This window comes from Dermochelys coriacea, chromosome 1, assembly GCF_009764565.3.
Source record: "Dermochelys coriacea isolate rDerCor1 chromosome 1, rDerCor1.pri.v4, whole genome shotgun sequence".
NCBI classification, from domain to species: Eukaryota; Metazoa; Chordata; order Testudines; family Dermochelyidae; genus Dermochelys; species Dermochelys coriacea.
In genome coordinates this window covers 226,740,550-226,759,762 of record NC_050068.2, presented here as the reverse complement: position 1 = coordinate 226,759,762, position 19,213 = coordinate 226,740,550, and the positions used below count along the sequence as shown (strand labels likewise).

Here is a 19,213-nt window from a genome sequence, read left to right as displayed (position 1 = left end):
TGGTTACTACTCAAGTGCTATTGTAATGAAGCATGCATGTTGAAGTTGTGTTCCTCCTCCTCTTCCCTTCCCCCACCAATCCCACCCTGCACTCACATAGTAAGTGGATATTTGTCTAGCTGACATGACTGGGTGTCGAGGAGTACTGGATTTTAAGGAGGGGGGTTGAATGAGATTGACTGGTTGCTTTACAAATCAGTTCTGGAGGGATGTAGGGGCACAGCATGGAAGAAAATTATCATGCTGTGGTGGGAGAGTTGACAGATAATGAAGCTGGCATGTTGGCAGAGAGGAGGAGGTGGTAATGTAAAATAAACTGTTATTGCTGCAGAGTTAAGATTACATCTTAAAAAGCACTAATCGTCAAAGGACAACTAGAATCTATTCTTTAGCGTATGTGCAATTTTTTATAAATGTTTACCAGTTGTATCATAAATATTTGTGCAGTTTCAACTGATCTAAGTCACATGGGCCTGATCCTGCAAGGTACTGAATGCCCTCAAAGCCCCACTGAAGCAACATGACTGCTGCTAACAGCCCCTGGGATATAAGGTATCTTGGTTATGCCCCCCATTCTCTGGTTTACTTACTCTGTGTCACCAGAGCTAGATACATTGGCTCTACCACCAGAATCCACAGGGAGGAGTTGCAAAGAGGCTGCAATTTACTGAAGAGTGTGGCCCTCTGACTGTTGCATTATGCAGCCTTTACTGGGAAGGGTTTAAAGTTCTAGCATATTTACATAGTTGTCAGGTAAAAGCTGAATCACTTTAAAAAGCTTGGTTTCAGAGTAGCAGCTGTGTTGGTCTGTATTCGCAAAAAGAAAAGGAGTACTTGTGGCACCTTAGAGACTAACAAATTTATTTGAGCATAAGCTTTTGTGAGATGAAGTGAGCTGTAGCTCACGAAAGCTTATGCTCAAATAAATGTTAGTCTCTAAGCTGCCTGAAGTACTTCTTTTTTAAAAAAGGTTGCATTCTGTTAAAAGTATGCTACCATCTTTCACAGGAGCTTATTATCCTAAATCCTCAGGCGTACTACAGAACCACTACAGGATCAAGTTGTAATTCAAGAACCCCTTAAGGCCCACTGGCAAGGAGGTTACAGGAATGTCCTGTTTCTAATATGTACGTTCTGGGTCATCAAAGAATGTCGTGTGGTTTTAAATGAAAGTCATTGTCACACTGGTCATGAATATCATTATGCAATGTATGTATAGATACTGTGTAAAAAGTTACATATGCTGAAAATATGTTTTAAAGTCTGTATTGTGGCAGAGTTGACAAACAGACGAGCTGTTTATTCTCCCGTGTCTCTGTCAGATGTAAATTTCCTTGTAAGCTTAACACAGTGTGAAGAGGGGTGAAATCTAAAGGGAAGCAGTACACAGGAAAAATAAGCCACAGGTGGTATAGACCATGAATTTTGGGTGATATAAGTAGAAGGCAATGAAATCACTTTTATCTTGCACCTAGTAAGTAAATGGATACCATTAGCATTGGTTGAAACATTGCAGATGACAGTGGGGGTGAGATCTCTTTAGACGGGAAATTAACCTGTTAAGTTTAGTCTCTAGAAAGTGTGTTTATGATTTTGTTTATTATGGAACAATTTGTTTCCAATAGCCTTACTTACTATCACTTGAATCTTTGGCAATATACTTGTTTTAACTGTAAATATATCTCAGTGCTGTGATGTTAAGCAAAGTGTTGATCTTGAGTTGAATCATACAAGCTGGTTTGTACACTATTTTCTTTGGGGACAGCAGACCAGCTACTTCTATGTGTGTTCAGTGGCCAAGGGGCTGGACATTAGAGGAGCACTTCAGTGGGAGTTGAACCTACAAAGCAAAGGGCTGGCATAGCCAAGAGAAGAGTGCTTGGTTGGCGAACAGGCTGGTAGTGTCAGGAAGCTGATAGCCAGTTAATTACAATCAAGTCTCTCTCACGCTGGAGGCAGTGGGGTAACAAGGTGACTTGCAGTTCTTACTATCCCGAGAACCATCACGCAAGTCCATCTGGGAACGTGCTTATATCTTTCGCTAATGAAAAATTTCACTAGCAATTAGGATGTCTTGTTAGCCTCATCCCTTAGCCAGGCAAGCTTTTCAGCTCCTACTTGCTTTGACTAAAAGTTAACTTTGACTTAGTCCTAACTGCACAGTAGATCCACGTTTTCCTGTGTGTTCTCACAATAGGGCCAAACCTTCAACTTCTGGAGAAGAAATTAGTTTGCAGATTTCAGGGCACCTCTGAGCTGGTGTTCTCAGTCTGCTCACTTCCAAAAGGGAGTTCCACTGTCAGATCCCAGGATGTCCACTGTAGTCCATGAGCTAAACCTAAAAAATAGCCTCTTGGTACTATTTTGGTGGGCAAAATCTCCTTTTAATAGCTCCATGTCAATTGATGATAAAAAGTTATGGTGGCTGTTTCTGCAGAGTTGCTTACTGGTAGAACTGAGCCTGGTTTTTTTTAAATTAGCCATTATTTTTTTTTAAAAATCCTAATATGCAGATTTGTGTTATTATTTAAATGAAAGAAAACAGACTTGATTATATTTTATTCAACACATTGTTCATTAGTAAGTAAAAAGGAGCATTTTGGTGTCATATTAAGGATATTAATTTCAAATCTAAAATGACAAAATATGTAATTAAATGGAATCATATAATAGAGTTGTCTCTCTCCATGTTTCTTGAAGCTTTTTGCAGTGCCACTAATGTTGTACATTCTGCCATAACTACATTGGCATATCAAGCCCACAGTAATATAAAATGGATAACCCACTAACAATCCAGTATACAGCATCTGACTAGAATGTCATCTCCATTTGTATCATCTTTCTCATCTGACCTGTCCTCCATACTGTCACATCGTGCTCATCTTCATTCATGCTTTCGTATGTTTGTATCCTATGTTCTGGAGAGCATTTGAATCCATTTGCAAGGCACTGGCAATCGGATCGTTTTCATCCTTTGATGCATGTACAAATCATCAGCTGCAAGACTGTTTCAGCAGCAGGTGGGCCATTCATCCATTCTTTTGTCAACTCACCCTTCTCCGTGACCCAGTTATGCCCTGTTTCAGGGCTGGGTATGACAGCATACTTCTCCAGGCTCCTATGCGAGACAGCAGCCTGATCATTGGCACGCTGAGCATGCAGGTGGAGGTAGTCTTTGCATGGAGAAAGCTGGCCATATTCAACATCTCCCTTCTTAGTTCGGAACAGCTTGATTCTTAGCACATTCACCTCTGTTATATTTGACTAAGCTGATATATTCTACAGGTGAATTCCTAAAGAAGAAGAAGAGCTTTGCAGACAAGACCCAGTGTTGCCATTGCTGCACCAGTGCTCTCTTAGGAGCCTCTTCTCTAGTGATCAACTTTAAGACAGTAACTTTCCCATGTGCTGCAAATGCACTAACAAAATCACACCCATTTCTAATAGGGCTCTGCAGGCTTCCTTTCCTAGTGATATGCCAAGTTCACTTATTGTGACACCCTGGCACCCCAATATTCACCTCCGTCATGTATTTAGGTTATGGTTTCTACAAAGCATGCTTTGTGAGGCATCATTCTAAAAGTCTTGATCTGCTAGACATTAATATCTCGTTGGATTGTATGTGCTGTTTTCAAATGTGAAGTTATGAAGTTCGGCTATGAATGTGTTACTGAAACATGTTGTTGTGAGGTTGAAAATACCCCCAAGCAGCCTTTCAGTTACAACAGTAAAAAGGCCAAACAATGTTAATGGCTTACTGAGGAAATGCACACAAGCACAAGGATTACCCCAGGAACTGTGTACAATAGAAACCTCTGAGATAGCACTGCACAATGGGAACTGTTTGACCCAGGTCACAGCAAAAGAGCTTTCCAGCAAGTGGGAAGAAGATATAAAAGGGGGAAATGACATCATGATAGGACTTCACTCTCACTACAGCCACACATCTGAAAAGGCCTAAGGGACAAAGACTGAACTGTGGGAAGTGATGGTCCCAGGCTAGAGGGATTTTTGCCTGTGTATGGAAATCTGGGAAAGGAAAGGCAACTTGTGCCTTAAGAATCTGTTAGCCTGTATATTACTCAGGGTGAGAATTTGTTAATTCATATCCTACCTGTCTAGTGTGTTAAGATCAGCTTGCAGTTTTGTTTATTTACTAAGGTAATCTGGTTTGATCTGTTTGATATAACTTATAATCACTTAAAATCTATATTTTGTAGTTAATAAACATGTTTTTGTTTTGTCTAAAATCAGTGTGTGGGAGTTATAACTTGGGGCAGAAAACTGTTCTATATCTCTCTCCACATTGAGGGAGGGGGCAAATTTTATGAGTTTACGCTGTATAGTTCCCTGTGCAGCGCAAGACAGTATAATTTTGAGTTTACACTCCAGAGGGGGTGCGTGGCTTAGCAACTGGGAGGTGCCTTAGCTGAGTCTTCCCATGCAGAGCTGATCTCAGAGTGAGTGAGTGAGTGAGTGAGTGAGTGAGTGAGAAGCTGCAGCTGGGTGTGTTCCTATCTGTGTGTGTGCTGGTGAAAGAGCAAGCTTGGAGAGCCTGGCAACTTATCACAGCACCACAGTGGGAAAGGGAGCCCAAGCTGGTGGATCAGGTGGGCTCAGTGGTATCCCAGTTCCAAGTGGCACCCTGGGGGGGACCCGTCACACATACATCTGTATAACTCATTCGATTTTTGGTACCAACTCTTACATAAATTTTGCTGACGTCCCTGAAGAAATCAAGGGTAAGAATTAGCACATCATTGTCCTCAGATACAGTAATAACCGATTCGTGGTTCCTTGATGCATGCTTAGCATGTCACATTTGAGTATCTGCCTCTTTTTGTGAAGAGGACTACTAAAGAAAGTTTGATGCTCCTTCTCTGGCAAGCTTGTTACAGTGTTCCTGGCATGTCACATACGTTGTTTTCTCACCTGTTTTCTCCAGGAAATAGGGCTTTTTCCATTCATCACATAAGAACTTGATGAGAGCAGTCTTGCTGGTAGAGCATCCAGGAACTCAGCTGACCAGGACGAGGCTGGTCTAGCATCATGGTCGGAGTGGGAGTTGGGCCTCGTGGTGGGAGTCTGAGTCAGTAGTTGGAAGCTGGAGCTGAGGGTCAAGCTGGAAAGAGCAGGATAACAGATGAAGAGGGTTCAAGGCAAGGGCAGGACAGAGGTAAGGCTGGATGCAAGGTAACGCAGGAGCCAGCATAGTGGTGGGCCAGAGCATTGAGCAGCCAGTGAGGAGCTGCTGCTGCTGGCTTAAGCGGCAGCCAGCTTGCCCTTGTAGCCAATCAAGTGACATGGCCAATCAGGCAGCCTGCTTCCGGCCTGCTGTACTGACTAGGCCACCTGGAGATTAGCTGTGCTACAGGACCTGATTCCTGACGTATGCGTTGTTGGATCTTCCATTGTTGGATCTTGTTGACCAACACTGTAACTGGCCACAGCACTTCAGGGCCTGACCTTCTGTTTTCCCCCTCTAAGTTTTTTATGATGTCATTTTACATATCAAAGATCACATCTATCCTGTCACTGTCCGTTCCAGTCTTCAAAGCTGACATAAATGTTCTCTGACAGATTACCATATATTTTTTTCTCAACATTTATTTTGTGTACAAAAGCCATTCTATCACCAGTGCAGTCAGGAGGACTAGGGATTGTGTCAGCTGCTGTTACTATTTTCTCAAGACTCCTTGCCAGGGCTGCTGCTGCATTTGTTTTCACGCTGCTGACAAAGTTGATGAGAGCCCCAGGCAGTGGTCCTCACGGGTGCAGCAACACTTCCTTTATGTCCAGATTCCAACTTGCTGCTTCCAAAAGCATTTGGCCAAAAATCTTGTGATCCACCTTTAATATCTTCTTGTTTGAGGCTTTTGTTTCCCTGGATTTCTTTGTCACTGAATGTCTACAGTTTTTGCTTTGGCAGCCTATCATAGAAGTTTTAGTTTGGCTGCTCTGTTTCTAGCCTGTTATGTCTGAAAGCTATGTATGCACCTTCTCCTTCTCTCCTTTGTATATAACGGATCCTCTCAAACATCTTCAGGACCTACAGAGCTAATGGGAGAATGAGGGTTTTGTTGTGTTTTTTTTTGGACAGGTGAGAAAAAGCTTTCTCATTCTCATGCTTTATGGCAAAGGTCAAACAAGTGTTTTTTATTTTGGGGTTGGGTTTTTTTTGTTGCAGTGGCTGGTAAATTTTTGTGGTTCAGTCTTCAGCATTATGTGAGGATCTGGCCATTATTTGTTCCCTGTGGTATCTGAAGGCATTTTCTAAAACTAGTCCAGCAGCCAAATTCTGTTTGATCTTCTCCAGCGGAGTAATTTATATGGTAGAAATGACAGAGTCAAAAGGAAGGTGGCACAAGAGCTCTTTTAGATTCCCTTTCACCGATGGTACCGTTTCTGCTTGCAATTACATCAACCAGAAAGGTAGAAGAAATCCCAATGTTTTCTAGAAAGATTCCATTCGTTATGTATCACCCTGACAAATTTGTTCCTGAGAAATTCATTTCCATCTGCAGAGAAAAATTCCAGTTTCCACATTAATCAAGAGAGATTCCTTCTGCCCCAGGCCAACATGAGAAAAGGAAAATAGGAAAATTTCACTTGTTTGAAGTCTTTAGTTCTTAAATTTTACCTGTATTGGGATCAACTGTATTTGTTCTTTTTGGAGAGTCACAAAAGTATCAATCTGGACAAAAAGTAGTTGAATGAATCCATTGGTATCTCTAACAAGGGGTCTCTTTTGTCTCTTGAATAAAAGTCCATCAGGCCAAAAGTCAGACTAATTTTTGGACAGAAAAGAGGGAGCCTTTGTGAAAAAAGGTTTGCAAAGTGACCAGCTATAAATCCATCCACTCCTTTTGTTATAGGATCGATGCTAATACCTCAGATAACAAAGTTTTTAGGGACCATGTTTTAAAGACCATAGGGGAAAAAATAGTCAATAGGTTTATTTTCCATCTCCCTAATAAGGTGATTTGGTATTTCTCTATACAGCCCAATTGTGCAAATTACTGAAGCTAATCTCTGCAGAAAGGGGAGTTTTCCCCCGATTTCTGAAGTGGGTTTCTCTGAGAGTCAGTAGCTGTGGTTGTCAGTTTTTCCTACACCATTGGTGGTTGGTGATCACAAGATGTGTGTGTCAGTTTTTGAGAAGTTCTTGTTTTCTAGCAGCAGCCCCTTGTGGTCAGAAATTTTTCTTTCAATTTGTTCCTCTGCCTGTCTGTTGCCTGCAGTGAGAGTAGGGGTCTTTTAGCATGGATTACTAGAGCTACTCGCATAATCTCATTTTGCTCATAGGGGAAAATTTCCCTCTTTTTGCAACATAGCTGCAATACATGCCCTGTATTGTCTCTGTAGGTGAAATAATGATGGAAACAATAGAACTGGGAAACAAAACCAGTCACACATGTTCCAGTGGGAGAGCCATTTCTATTGAAGCATATCTTGTCTAAAGACGTATAGAAATTATTACATCACATTAAAATATTTGCCAACAAGACAATTGCTTAGGGATTTTTAATCTTGCCATGTTTTTATGCTTAAAACAGTCTATTTGTTTAGCACTTGTGTAACCATAAATGTGCATGGTTGTTTGGAGAGAATACAGGTATTTGTTGTTTTATTTATTTATTGGGGTACCACTAGGAACTCCAGCTCCATTGTTCTAGAGGCTGTACGTAACATTCTCCCTAGAATCTGTGTGTAACATACGCACTCACACACACGATATTGCTTGCCACAAAGAGCTTACATTCTGAGTAATGGGGCCATCTTTAGAGGTGTCTGAATTTAAGTCTAGCAGGAGTCTAAATTTCTGTTACTTATGCTTTCTTTGGGCCTTGTGTATGTTCATGTTACACTAGTAATAATCAATAATAACAACTTCCATGCACTTTAAGAAAATACTGCTTCTGGTAGAATATGAGGGATGGCAATCTTGCCTTTTTGCCTCCTCCTTCTACAGCCCACAGAGAAAGAGGGTTTATTGTATCCCTATCAGAACCTAAGGGCCTCTTATTTTTTCTCTACTCTTCAACACTGTCACAGTCAAAGTGTCCAGACACAACCATTATCCTTCTGGTTACAAGTGACTAAATAATGCTCTCTTCAGAGCCCATCCATGCAACTCTCTAACTGGATATAATCAGACTTCCTCGGTGCACCAAAACTTTTACCAGACAGAGGAGCAAGATGTATGGATTGTGTGCAATGTGCTTTTCATGGCCCCTGGGAAACACTTTAGTATGAAGGGGGGCAAAACCCATCCTATATCCCACATGCAGTCACTTCACTGTTGGCCCCTTGTGCAGCCTCTGAGCATTTTTCTGGGCCCTCGACACAAAGGTGAATTTCATCCTTAGACAAAATAAACACCTGAGATACAATATACTCCTGGTGTGAGCAGATAAATCTCCATTAATGCCAATGAAATTACACATCTGCCAGCAGCAGTGAATTTGACCCTTGTTGTGCAAGTTTTGGACTGCATAACTTCAGTGTTCAGTCTGATTTAGCAGTTACTACTCCTCAAAACTGACGTCCTAACATATCTAAATAATACTCAATATATTCTCTTTCTCTTTCTTTCAGAGTGGACTCAGTTGGCATCTTCTGTTGGGGGAAGGCCAGTTTGTAAATTAGTGTATAATTATTGCTTTTCAGTATTGTTCATTTGGAGAGATTGTTTTGATTAGTGACTTCTACAAATTGAAATAAATAGCTTGTGAAAATCCATCTTAAAAAAGGGAAAAATAAGAGACAGTATCTTTTTGAAGTCCTTTTGTGAATGGGAGGCATTTTCCATAAGTGATACATTTGGAGTGTGCACATTTGTTAAACATTTTGTATTGTCCTAAGAAACATAATTACAGACAATATTGTTCACATTATAGAATAGTAATATGGAGCGGTGTTTTAAAAGATATTTAATGTTTAGTTACACTATTTTTAAAGTGTTGCTTCAGTTTACATCAGTGTTTATCAAGGGTCTAATGTTTTTAGTTACCTGATTACATTTATATGATCATCTAATCTTAATTTTCTTAATTGATAGTAATTGACATTTACTGTCAAATGTGGTATTCTTTGCTGCTTCTAGAAAGCCGTACAAGAAATTGAGATGCAATATTATCTTTTCAAGATTTCAAGTACTTATTGATGTGAAAACTGCAGGAGGTGTAAGGATGAAATTATGACCCATTAATGTCATTAACAAAATTCCCATTGATTTCAATGGGCCGGAGCTTTCAGCCTAAATGTAGACTTCAATTTTATTTAATTGCTTAAACCAGCATAATTGTTCCTGTAGAATATAACCGCCATTCAGAAAATTACCTGGCATTATGCTAATCCTGTGCAGTATCTAATTGTTGACCAATAGGCACCATTGTGTAAGTAGAAGCTACTTTTAGTGCCTTCTGCTTCTAATCCAGGTCAATACGTGTAAGTGCAGGCAAAAAGTTACTTGTATATTTGCAGGGCTGGAGCAACAACAATTAACTTCTTCCCTCTGTATGATATTTGTGTAGATTTGTCCCTTCTCAAACAGAATTGATCAGTCCCCCACTGCCCCCCCCATCCCTACGCATTCTTCCCAGGACACTACACCCTACCTTGGTGGTAAGTTTGTTGAGGTTCACATATTGTTCTCTCCACCCCCATCTCTGTAGAAATCCATACAAAAGGTGTGATACCTTATACCCATTACTCAGAGGCACCTTGGTGCCAAAGAACTGCTCTTTAAGGGAAGAATATTAAGGATTACCACCAGTTCATGAATCATGCTAGTGTGCCTTTATTGAAACTGCTGCCCAGGAGTAAGGCAGGAGAGCTGTGGGGGCGGGCCTCATGATTTGAGAGTTTAGGGGTAGGACCAATGCCCATTTTGTAGGCAAATTGTACCAAGTTGGTGCAAGATTTAAAGAGATTCTCTTTGAAATTTTTTTCCAGCCCCGATGGATATTTTTGAGGGAGAGCCATTGTAATTTAAAAACTAACTTATAGTCAACTCAACCACATAATGAACACTAGTAAACAAAGCTTGCCTTGAAGAATGTTTCAAAGGAAGTATTACCAAAGTAATCTTTCATTTGCGCACACAGTAGGGTTCCTTTCTCCCTCACTTCATCACACCTACTCTGCTGTAACTCATGGTGTACCTACAGAAGTAAGTGAATTGGGCATAGCCTTCCTAGATGCAAAAAATGTAACCCAGTTGTTTTAATTATCTGTATATTTTTTTTCATTTTATGCTGTTTAAGCTAATGTAAATGATTGTTCATGAGTTTTGTAGTTAACATTTCTTGTTTATTGCATAAATATTGACAGGCTGATACTTGTGCTGTAATTTGCTGCTCATGTTCCCGTTGATTGAAGGAATCTCATCAGTACCATAGTAACTTTTGAGTTCTTTTGAGGCTTTTAATTAAATTTTACTTGTACATAGTGTTTTTTTTTTAATGTGCTACTTGAGTGTCTGATTTTAATCAGACATGAACAAACTGCCTGACTTATTTCAGTTGATAGCACTTGATGTAGATTAATTTTACTGTTCTACATTTTATTGATGGAAAATAGAAGGTAATGTTCTGGGTGGATCAACGTTTGGCCACAGAGTGTAAAAAAAATCTCTTACAAATGCAGACGACAATTGGATTATTAAAAGGTCACTGTTTGTTCAAGCTTTGAAGTGCAATATCATACGTGATATCCTTTGGAAATCACACAAGAAATAGCCTGGATGGAATGCAATGAAAACTTTTTATAAATTCAATTTCTTCTAGATATAGTTATGCACGTTAGCTCAAATGTGCTAAAAAGGCTTTTAAGAGCTATCAGAGCTTCTTTGGGAGGAGGGGGGTTTCTGATAAGCTATGTCAGTTACAGTCTGTCTATTTCTGCTGTTACTTTCTCATGCTATCATTGAAATTCTATACTAATATTGTATGGAGTGGGGTTTATAAGGGGGGTATTTTGTTGAATTAATCTGTGAATTTAGTTGTGTGTTACTGTTATGCTGTTGAGATTCACATTTCAGCCTTTTCTCCCCACCTCGCCCCCACCCCCACCCCTTTTTTTTTTACTGTTAGTGTTCAGTTACAATTGGAAAGGGTATCCATGGTGCAGTGTAAATTTGTGATTTTTTTTGTTTTACATGATGCATATAAAAGATCTTGCCCCGAACAGCAAATGTGTCTACAAAAGATAAACCCATCTCTCAGCTGTGAATCTAAAAAGATGGTTGCACTCTCTCTGATCCACTTGCCTCACCAATCTCAGTTTGAAATCAAGTTTTCCAGAATTTAGACAAAGTTTAGTGTTTTCACACCAGTAGTATGTCAATGTACATTATGTGTATGTTCTTGTTCGTGGGGTTTTTAATCTATTCAGAAGTATAGGTTTTCAATTTAGTGGGTGAGACATAATCCATACAAGGACATACCTCATTTAGACAAATATTGGAAGTAGGAGGCATGTAAAATTAATGTACATTTGTGTGAATATTTTATTGTTTGTCTAAAAACTTTTTTTTTCTTTACAGTTTGGCTTAACATGTTTCACATACTTTTAGTTAAACTAATGTGCAAGTGCCCGTGGTCTGTTGTATCTTTGCAGTCTCTATTTGTTATTTCTTTCATTCTTTGCTGCCAACAGTATTGAGAATTGTATTAAATTAAGAAAATTTGTTTTAATTCAGGTTTATCGTTTAGATGGAATTCCACTGATCCTGGACAACTGCAGTATTGATGACAACAACCCTTGTATCCTTTTAAGTGAAGTTGTAACAGACTAAATTAATGTATATTCTCCTATAATATAATTTGGGGGACACTGTATGCATATATGTATGAGTTGGCCTACCTTCGGAGTTGAGCGTTGTATCCAATGTCATTGAACTGATGGTTTCCCCTGGATTTACATTAAGGTCTCAGATTTAATCATTGACTATAGTCATCTTGAATATAACCTGTTCTTTAACTGTAGCTCCTATTAATCTCTGTATAATGCAGATACTCCAGGCTACTGTAGAAGGCATTACAAATCATCCTGCCAAAGAGTTGATTTCACATTAGTACATGAAAGTGAAAGAGTTGATTTTTTTTTTTAAATGTCCTAGTTAGGGTAATGCCTGAACATCCTTAGAAATTTCCATTTTTCATTGCTGAGTCTTTGACCTTGTTTGTAAAATTGAGGATGCCCTTTTGATCACTTGCTTAATGGTTTTATGCTGGTGTTTCTGAATACTATATGAACTGAGAAATACATACATGTACAACAACATTAATAATGCAATTTGAACTTTTTTTTAAAAAAATCAAAGCTTAAGAGAACAAGACCCTTCCTCACTCTCAGCTCAACAGCATCCAGACTGAGGTTCAGGTAGCATTATTTTTAAAGTGTTCAAGACACATTCCTGGGAATGCTTTACCTTGGCCTGTGCATAAAACAGTCAGTTAATGCTCTCGGGAGATTATGGATGAAATCCTACCCCATTGAAGTCCATTCGAGTTTTGCCATTGACATTAATATGACTAGGATTGTCACCCTGTGGATGGTTTGTGACTCTCAGGGTGTCTCTACGCTGCAATAAAAAATCCTCAGCACAGAGTCTCCGAGCCTTTATGAATTGACTCAGGCTTTTGGGGCTCAGGCCGCTGTGCTGAAAAAGGCAATGTAGTCATTTGGGCTCAAGCCCAGGCTCTGAGATCTATCCCCCCGCCCCCCATTTGTGGCTTTCCAGACCGCAGCTTCTAGCCCAGGCCCAAATGTCTACATTGTTGTTTTTAGCCCCCTAATGTGATGCCACAGCCATAGTCAGCTGACGTGGGAGCTGAGTCTTTTATTGCAGTGCAGACATATTCTAAGGCCCTGTTCAGGAAAGCACTTGAAGACGTGCTTAAATTTATGCCATAGAAGTCAGTGAGACTTAACATGCTTCAAGTTAAGCATGTCCTTAAGTGCTTTCTTGAATCGGAGTGAACTTGGAGTGTTTCTTGAATTGAGACCTATGTCTTGTTTTGTAACGTCCTCTATATCCCTTGTTCACTGTTAGAACTCTGGATTGGGATTCATAATGGAAATCTGAATTAAAACCATACTTGGTCATTGTAACTGACATCAGAGGTTTTGCTTCAACTGACATTTGTCCAGTGAACTGAAATAAGCAGATAAAATAGTAAGCAGTCCATCAATTTTACACACTTATTAAATCTGACTAGTGGAAAAATAGTTCTCAACTCAGAGACATATGTGGCAATTTATGTGAGGGGAAAAAATAGTTGTCAATTAATGACGCAGATTATTGGACGGGTGGTGAGGTTTGATATGAACAGTGCAGCTGATGCATTATAGGGGCTTTTTTCTATGGCTTAAGAACAGCAGCATCCCTAAAGAGCAGCAACTGGATTGTAGCTTGAAGGAAACTACTTTAAAAATGTCCAAGAGATTTTTATCATGGCAATTTTATTGTCAGAGCAACATTTAGGTACCCACTAATTGTCGCAGTCAGTTGAGGTGGTAAGTTATCTCTAGACAGCATATTAGGATAATTTACAACATTTGATCCAGTGACTATAGACAACATTACTGACTTGTGATGTGCAGATCCTGAACAAACTGACAATACAGTCTGTTTACCATCCTCACAGGACATTTTTAGAGACCAGCCAAACCTGACCACAACTTCTAGTCCACAGTTAGGTTTTGTTTTTTATATTTTTTTAAAAAATTAAATCAGATTAACAAATTAACTTCAGAATAAAAATCCACCTGTAGCAAATATGGTAAAACAAAACAAAACTGTGAAACACATTCTAATTTTCATCATAATTTCATTTCATAACTGTGGTTAATCTATCACTTAAATCAAATAAGTGGAGGGTAGCTAATGTGATGCAGATTTTTTTTTTTTTAAAAAAAAAGCTCCAGAGGAAATCCTGGAAATTACAGGCCAGTAAACCTAACTTCAGTACCAGACAAATTGGTTGAAACTATATTAAAGAACAGAATTATCAGAAAAGCAGATGGACATGCTTTGTTGGGGAAGAGTTAACACGGCTTTTGTAGAGGGAAATCATGCCTCACAAATCTACTAGAATTCTTTGAGGGGGTCAACAAACATGTGGACAAGGGCGATCCAGGGGGGTATAGTGTACTTGGATTTTCAGAAAGCCTTTGACAAGGTCCCTCACTAATGGCACTTAAGTAAAGTATGCAGTCATGGATTAAGAGGGAAGGTCCTCTCATGGATCAGTAACTGGTTAAAAATAGGAAACAAAGGGTAAGAATAAGTGGTCCCTTTTCACAATGGAGAGAGGTAAATAGTGGGGTCCCTCAATAATCTGTAGTGGCATGATTGCTGTTCAGCATATTCATAAATGATCTGGGAAAAGGGGTAAACAGTGAGGTGGCAAAATTTGCAGATAGTGCAAAATTACTCAAGATTGTTAGGTCCAAAGCAGAGTCCGAAGAGTTATAAAGGGATCTCACAAAACTGGGTGACTGGGCAATAAAATGGCAGATGAAATTCAGTGTTGATAAATGCAAAGTAATGCACATTGGAAGGTCTAAACCCAGCTATACATATAAAATTATGAGGTCTAAACTGTTACCACTGAAAAAAGAGATCTTGGAGTCATTGTGGATAGTTCTCTGAAAACAATCACTCAATGCGCAGTGGCAGTCAAAAACACTAAAAGACTCTTAAGAACCATTATGAAAAATATGGATAATAACGCAGTAAATATCATATAAATCTATGGTATGCTCACACTTTGAATACTACATGCAGTTCTGGTTGCCGCATCTCAAAAAAGATGCATTAGAATTGGAAAAGGTACAGAGAGGGGCAACAAACATGATTGGGGTATGGAAAGATTAAAAAGACTGGGACTGTTCAGGTCAAAAAGGAGATGACACAGGGTGGACAGGATGGACATCTACAAATTAATGAATGGTGTGGAGAAAGTAAATAAGGAAGTGTTATTTATCCCTTCGCATAACACACAAACCATTAAATTAATAGGCAGCAGGTTGCAAACAAATATTTCCCATAATGCACAATAAACTTGTTGTCAGGGATATTGTGAAAGCCAAAAGTATAAATTTCTTCAAAACAGAATTTTATAAGTTTATGGAGGATAAGTCCATCAGTGGCTCTTGGCCAAGATGCTCAGGGATGCAACCCCATGCCTCTGACTGGCAAATGTGTTGGGACTCCACAACAGTGGATGGATCCAGTGATGAGCTGTCAAAATCTTAACTGGTTCCCTATAAAAAGTTCTGATTTAAGGGATGTGCCACAGTATGTATTTTTTGTACCAGTAGGTATTCTGTATTTTCCCGGGAGGAATTTTTAAAATTTAAAAATTCCTCCCGGACAGCAATTTAAGAACCAAAAAGGTATGACATGTCCTAGAAAATACGGATGTATATTAACCCTCCCTAAAGTTCTTTTTTAAAAACATGGGCCTGAACTAGAAATGAGCTCCGTTTCACATGTCTGGGTCCCCGCCACTCCCTGGGGGTGTGCTAGGGTGACCAGATGTCCCAATTTTATAGGGACAGTCCCGATTTTGAGGTCTCTTTCTTATATAGGCTCGTATTACCCCTGCATCCCCTGTCCTGATTTTTCACACTTGCTTTCTGGTCACCCTAGGGTGTGCACATGTGTGGGTCCTAGCTGCTCCCTGCCCTCCTCATTGAAAGGTGTGCAAGGTTACTGCCCTGGGAACTGCAGGGCACCAGTGGATGTGGGGCCAGCTGCAGACAGGGACATGGGGCAGAGCTAGCTGGAGGAAGGGGGTGCGGGGCTGGCTGGAGACAGGAGGGTATGGGGTTGGCTGGATGCAAGGGGGGGGTTGGGCTGGCTGGAGGCAGGGCAGGGGCTGACTGGAGATAGGGGCTGACTGGAGGCAGGGCAGGGGCTGACTGGAGACGGGGTGTGGGGCTGGCTGGCTTCGGGCAGTGCTGCAGGGGCGTGTGGCAGGGGCTGACTGGAGACGGGGTGTGGGGCTGGTTAGCTTCGGGCAGGGGGGTGCAGCAGGGGTTGGCTGTGGGCAGAGGGTACGGGGGTGGCTGGAGATGGGCTGGCTGCAGGAAGGGTGGTGGATACTCATGGGGAGAGCGGCATGGAGCAGCCCCAGCAGCAGGGCACAGCCCAGGCCCAGCAGAGCAGCTGGGGACCCACCAGGCAGCAGCGGGAGCCCCAGGGCCAGGGGTCAGGGGAGCAGCAACAGGACTTGTGTCCAGGGCCAGGCGGCAGCCCACATGGCTCCCGCAGCGCAGCGACCCTGGTGGCCGGAGGAGGAATTGCATCACTTCCTGGCCGGAGCCCATCAAAGCCTCAGCACCCCCTGCAGGAAGCGGGTTAACAACCCTTTCTAAAACTGCTTCAAAATTTAAAAACCGGTTCATGAGAACTAGTGCAAACTAGCTTCAGCTCACCACTGGATGGATCACTTGACAGTTGCACTGTTCTGTTCATCCCCTTTGAAGCATCTGTCATTGTCCGCTGTTGAAAGACAGGATACTGGACTAATTGCACCATTGGTTTGACCCATTATGGCCATTTTTATGTTCTTAACAAAGCTCTGCTATTTAAAACATTTTAGCTAATGTAATATTTTCCCATACATTTTTATATAAATTGACTTTTTATTAGTGCAATTATAGACATTGTACCACTTTGGAGAGCGGATGAAATGCCACTTGCTTGAATTTAAAGGTTTATCTAATGTAGTAACACCTTTTTAATATGAGCTTTCATCACAGACTTGTTATGCACACACACAAGGGGGCAGTGTTCAGATTGCTGTGGGTACTTCAACCCTGAATTTTCTCATTCTCTTGTGGAGTTGTCATTGGGATACCAGTGTTGCATTAACCTTTTCTTTCATGTTAGCACTTGGTTCTGTTATGCCTTCTTATTGCTTAAATGCATTCTTATTAACATACAAAATTCAACAACTTCTTTTAAAATGGGTGGGTGGATAGTAAGGTCCTGCTTTGCTGTGACAAACTTTTCTGAAATGGTTAAAATTATTATTTTGATTCTCTATTTTTGGCTACTGCCTTCAGGACTTTCTCAGCGTCATATATCTGACCATATTTAGTCACAGTTTCTCTCCTTACTATCATATTCTCACACATGAGTGATGTATCCATTCCAGCTGAGATATTGGAACCTCACTGGCTTATGAAATAAGTGTCTGAACCTGCACTTTCATAACTATGTACTCCACTCTCCCTTTCACTTGTGTACAGCCTTAGGAGACCGCATTTATCCTTAAGGCCTAGTACTCCTTTAATGCTGTTATGCAGCATGAATTTGACTTCCCCCTCCTCTTCGAAGCATTCCACATGTGATGCATTTCCAGCATGTCTCATTGGGGGAGCAAAAAGGAAGAGTTCAGAATTAGTTTCTGGTCTCCTGCTTTGTAGTACATTCTGCTATGTCTGGGCACTAAGGCTAGATCATGTTGATCATGTTGTTGATCACATATGAGTGTAAAAAAGATGAGTGTATCTTTAAATTATAATAATCTAAGGAGATTTGATTGTCAACCTCAATTTGGAACAAATTTTATCTACACTGTCTGTAAGCAAAAGATCCACCTTTACTGAGATTAGACAGCCAGCCCACTTCCACTAGATTGTGTAAATTGAGGAATGCCCTCAACACTTAATGACTTCACTGAGAGTTGAGTTCTTGTCACCTTGCAAGAGTTGTTCATCTGCTCGCAATATTACTCCCTCAGGGGTTTACAGAAACACCTAAGAACTTTAAATAGACAGTATTTCCCCAAATTCACTTTTACAGTTCCAATGCCTATTTTTGTGGCTTAGCTTTAATTCTTGGCTGCATTTCTCAGATTTCTCTTGGGTTGAGCCTTTCCCAGTTAGTTAAACTCGTATTTCTTTTTTATAGGAAAACTGCTTAGATTTCCTACTAAACATTGCATAGATATTTATTTTTATTTTTGATATTTATTATGAAGGCATCTGTAATGATGCTGTAGTTAAGGTTGCATTTTGATTTCCACTTAAAAAAGTTCTAACATTCCTATGTTCTATATTTCAGTAATTGAATTCAATCTCCAAACTTGACACACAAAATCATCAAAAGAGAATTGCATGTAAAAGATTCCGTAATTTTTGCAGAGAAAACCTTTACAAATGCTTTTTTTCCCTCTTATAAAGCACACAATTTACAAAGAGATGCTAAACTGCCATGTTAGAAGTTGAAAGAGCTGTTCCTAATTATTTAGAGGACAGAATCCTTTCATAAATCCCTTTATTGGTATCTGTTGGAAATAAATGCAAAGGGGAGAAAGTCTTTGCTATGACATTTTCAAAATTAATTACTGTCAATGCAGACCAGTTATGCACCCCTAAGATTATATTCCATTAGATCTAGAACAGCTTCTATGGTATACCTAAGAAATATCTCCATCTTGATGACTTGTAAACCTATTTGTTGGAGCTCAGTTAAGATGTCCAGGCAGCCTTAGCCTCTTGATGTTGCACTCAGATTGGATGTCCAGTTCAGAGAGCTGTCAAGCAGTCTGTCTAGTCAGATCTGACCCACATCTTTAAGAATTGGATGATGGTTAGTTTTCCCTAGCAGGGTATCTAAACAGGCAGTTTTCAAAAGTAAAAGAAAAATCATCAAAGATGATTGTGCATATAGATTTGCTTCCAACCCATCTACACAGCTTCTTTGAGTTAGATCCTCAACTGGTGTAAGTTTACATAGTTCCATTTAAGTCAGTGGAACATTGTTGATAAACATTAGCTGAAGATTTGGCCTCTGTGCAACTTGGATAGAGGGAAAAGAAATTGGAGTGGAACTGGGACTATGGCTCTTTATATGGCGTCTGAAGATTCAGACCCCCCCCCAAAGAAAGGATGCTCATGGCCTTATTGTTTCTGCTCCCATGGAGTTTTCTAGCTCAGCACCAGTGCACATGCCTATGCACTATGCCTAAAAATTGATCTATACAAAAAACCAAGTAAAACTGCAGTTAATGGCAAATATGTTTGCTTGCTTTCTTCACATAAAAAAAAAAAAAAACTATAAGTGTATACCCAATGTATGTCCAGTTAGGAACTATTTTCTTCTTAAGGAAATGTAGTCCTTTTCTTCTTACTTATCCAAGGGATTCTTTGGGCTCAATGTTTTGGTCAAAAGTCTATTTTAAGGTAA

At 40.1% G+C, this 19,213-nt stretch overlaps 1 protein-coding gene across 4 annotated transcripts in view; it reads left to right on the top strand.

Moving 5' to 3' along the window:
* ATXN10 (ataxin 10) overlaps positions 1-19,213 on the top strand; it is a 176,173-nt gene that overhangs the window by 127,894 nt on the left and 29,066 nt on the right. For all 4 annotated transcript variants that reach the window (XR_006281710.1, XM_038406008.2, XM_038405980.2 and 1 more), the window contains exon 10: positions 11,705-11,768. Coding sequence is in view for 3 of the 4 variants with exons in the window: in XM_038406008.2 (XP_038261936.1) it covers positions 11,705-11,768 (64 nt within the window). In the remaining variant the exon portion in view is untranslated. The remainder of the gene's footprint in view (positions 1-11,704; positions 11,769-19,213) is intronic.